Raw genomic sequence first — 1,861 nt, 5'->3', positions numbered from 1 at the left:
AAATACTGAAAATATGAGAAAATAATAAAGCTATGATTGTTAACAGGAAAGCCTAGTATAACAAAAATACTGAAAATATGAGAAAAATAATAAAGCTATAATTTTTAACAGGAAAGCCTAGTAAAACAAATACTGAAAATATGAGAAAATAATAAAGCTATGATTGTTAACAGGAAAGCCTAGTATAACAAAAATACTGAAAATATGAGAAAAATAATAAAGCTATAATTGTTAACAGGAAAGCCTAGTATAACAAAATACTGAAAATATGAGAAAATAATAAAGCTATAATTGTTAACAGGAAAGCCTAGTATAAACAAATTACCAAAAGCTGATCCATGCAAATTTTTAGCAACAGTTTCCAGAAGATTTGTAAAAGTTAAGTATTCCAAGCAACTCTCAAGTCCACCTAAACAAAATTCATCATCTGGCCAATATTTTAAAAAACAATATTACAATCTAAACTCTGTTTGGGTGTCTGTTTGTTTGTTCGATCATAACTCAGGAACCCCTGGACCAATTTGCCTTCACTTTTGAAGAGCTCGGGAGAACCACGGGAATGTTTTTAATTTAGTTTTGAGCTTCTAAGTTGATTAGGTCGACTTTTAAATATAAAAATTTTGTTTCCCGGTTAATCGTTCAAGTGCGGGTAAACGGCAGGAGCAACTATGGGTAACTTGGGCAACGCTGGGTTCCCAGGCTAGCATATTATATAATAATAAATGATAAAGTTGTTACTAACCTAGCGTAAAGGATCGTTCACAATCAGTTGTTGCATCACGACGAAAATTAGGAAAATCTGCAGCAAATCCATCTAAAATAATCTTAAGATTAAACTAACAAAACTAATTAACGGTAATTAATGGTAATTAACGGTATTTAACGGTAATTAACGATAAAAAAGTTCACCTCTTCTACCTCCTGTACGATCCTCCATGTTGATATCATTTGCCGCTGGAAAATGATAAATTAGTATCTTACTAAATGAAAAATTAAACCAGAGGCCGAATTTAAAGAGTAGAAACCTGTTCCAGTTGAGCACCGGCTCAAATCTCGCAACAATGAAAACAATTCTAAGTGGAACCAACCATGTCCGAGCCGAGCGGCTCAAATTCTTTAAATTCGGCCTCAGAAATTTAATCAATAATATATTTACCCATAAAGGATCCTCCAATACCACCAACCACGTTAATATGACGAGCTTCAACATCCCTTAGATAAACAAATTAATATAAAAATTGACATACAAATTTAAACGTTGTAATCTGTTTCTGGACGTCTTGATCTTAACTCATGAACACTGTGACCGTATTGCGGGGAACTTTGTAGAACCATGCAGGAATGTTGACATTAAGTTGAATGGGTTTATCAGGGCAATTTTACACAGCTTAGTTTACTAAGCATTCGGTGTGTATTATAGTAATCTGCAGTAGGCTAAATTAAAAAATTGTAGGTTTTCGTAGGGTTTACTAAGTAATAGAACTAAATACAAACTTACTTCACATTAGTTACTTTCTTGTCGGACTTATAAGCTTCTGGACAGTACAAACACTTCTCTAAAACATCAAGTATAAATGTTTGTTATCTAAAGCGTCTTAAACTTTATTTGATTGGAAGGGAATCTCCATAGATTGCAACGCCTGATTCACAAATAATACCATTTAAAGATTTGTCCAGTAAAAGAATAATTTAAATATCAATGTTAATAATTTTGAAAATTATTGTTTTCAACTGAGCCCGTTCTCTCCCTAATAATGCATGAACAGTGGACGTACTTTGTAGGATTATAAATAGATAATCCATTCGACCACAATTAAGAAGTCATGTGGTCGACCACTGTAATATTGAAAGGAATAACCTA

At 32.6% G+C, this 1,861-nt stretch overlaps 1 protein-coding gene across 1 annotated transcript in view; it reads right to left on the bottom strand.

The window, feature by feature from the left end:
* Positions 1-814, bottom strand: part of LOC111716200 (phospholipase B1, membrane-associated) — a 4,874-nt gene extending 4,060 nt beyond the window's left edge. Inside the window, exons 1-2 of the mRNA XM_023491641.1 lie at positions 743-814; positions 326-409 (exon numbers count right to left, since the gene is read on the bottom strand). Coding sequence (XP_023347409.1) covers positions 326-340 — 15 coding nt within the window. The 5' untranslated portion in view covers positions 341-409; positions 743-814. The remainder of the gene's footprint in view (positions 1-325; positions 410-742) is intronic.
* Between the last annotated feature and the right edge of the window lie 1,047 nt (positions 815-1,861).

This window comes from Eurytemora carolleeae, unplaced genomic scaffold (genome assembly GCF_000591075.1).
Source record: "Eurytemora carolleeae unplaced genomic scaffold, Eaff_2.0 scaffold1125, whole genome shotgun sequence".
Taxonomy (NCBI): Eukaryota; Metazoa; Arthropoda; class Copepoda; order Calanoida; family Temoridae; genus Eurytemora; species Eurytemora carolleeae.
Note: the sequence above shows the minus strand (reverse complement) of the source record. Positions and strands in the feature narration are given on the sequence as shown.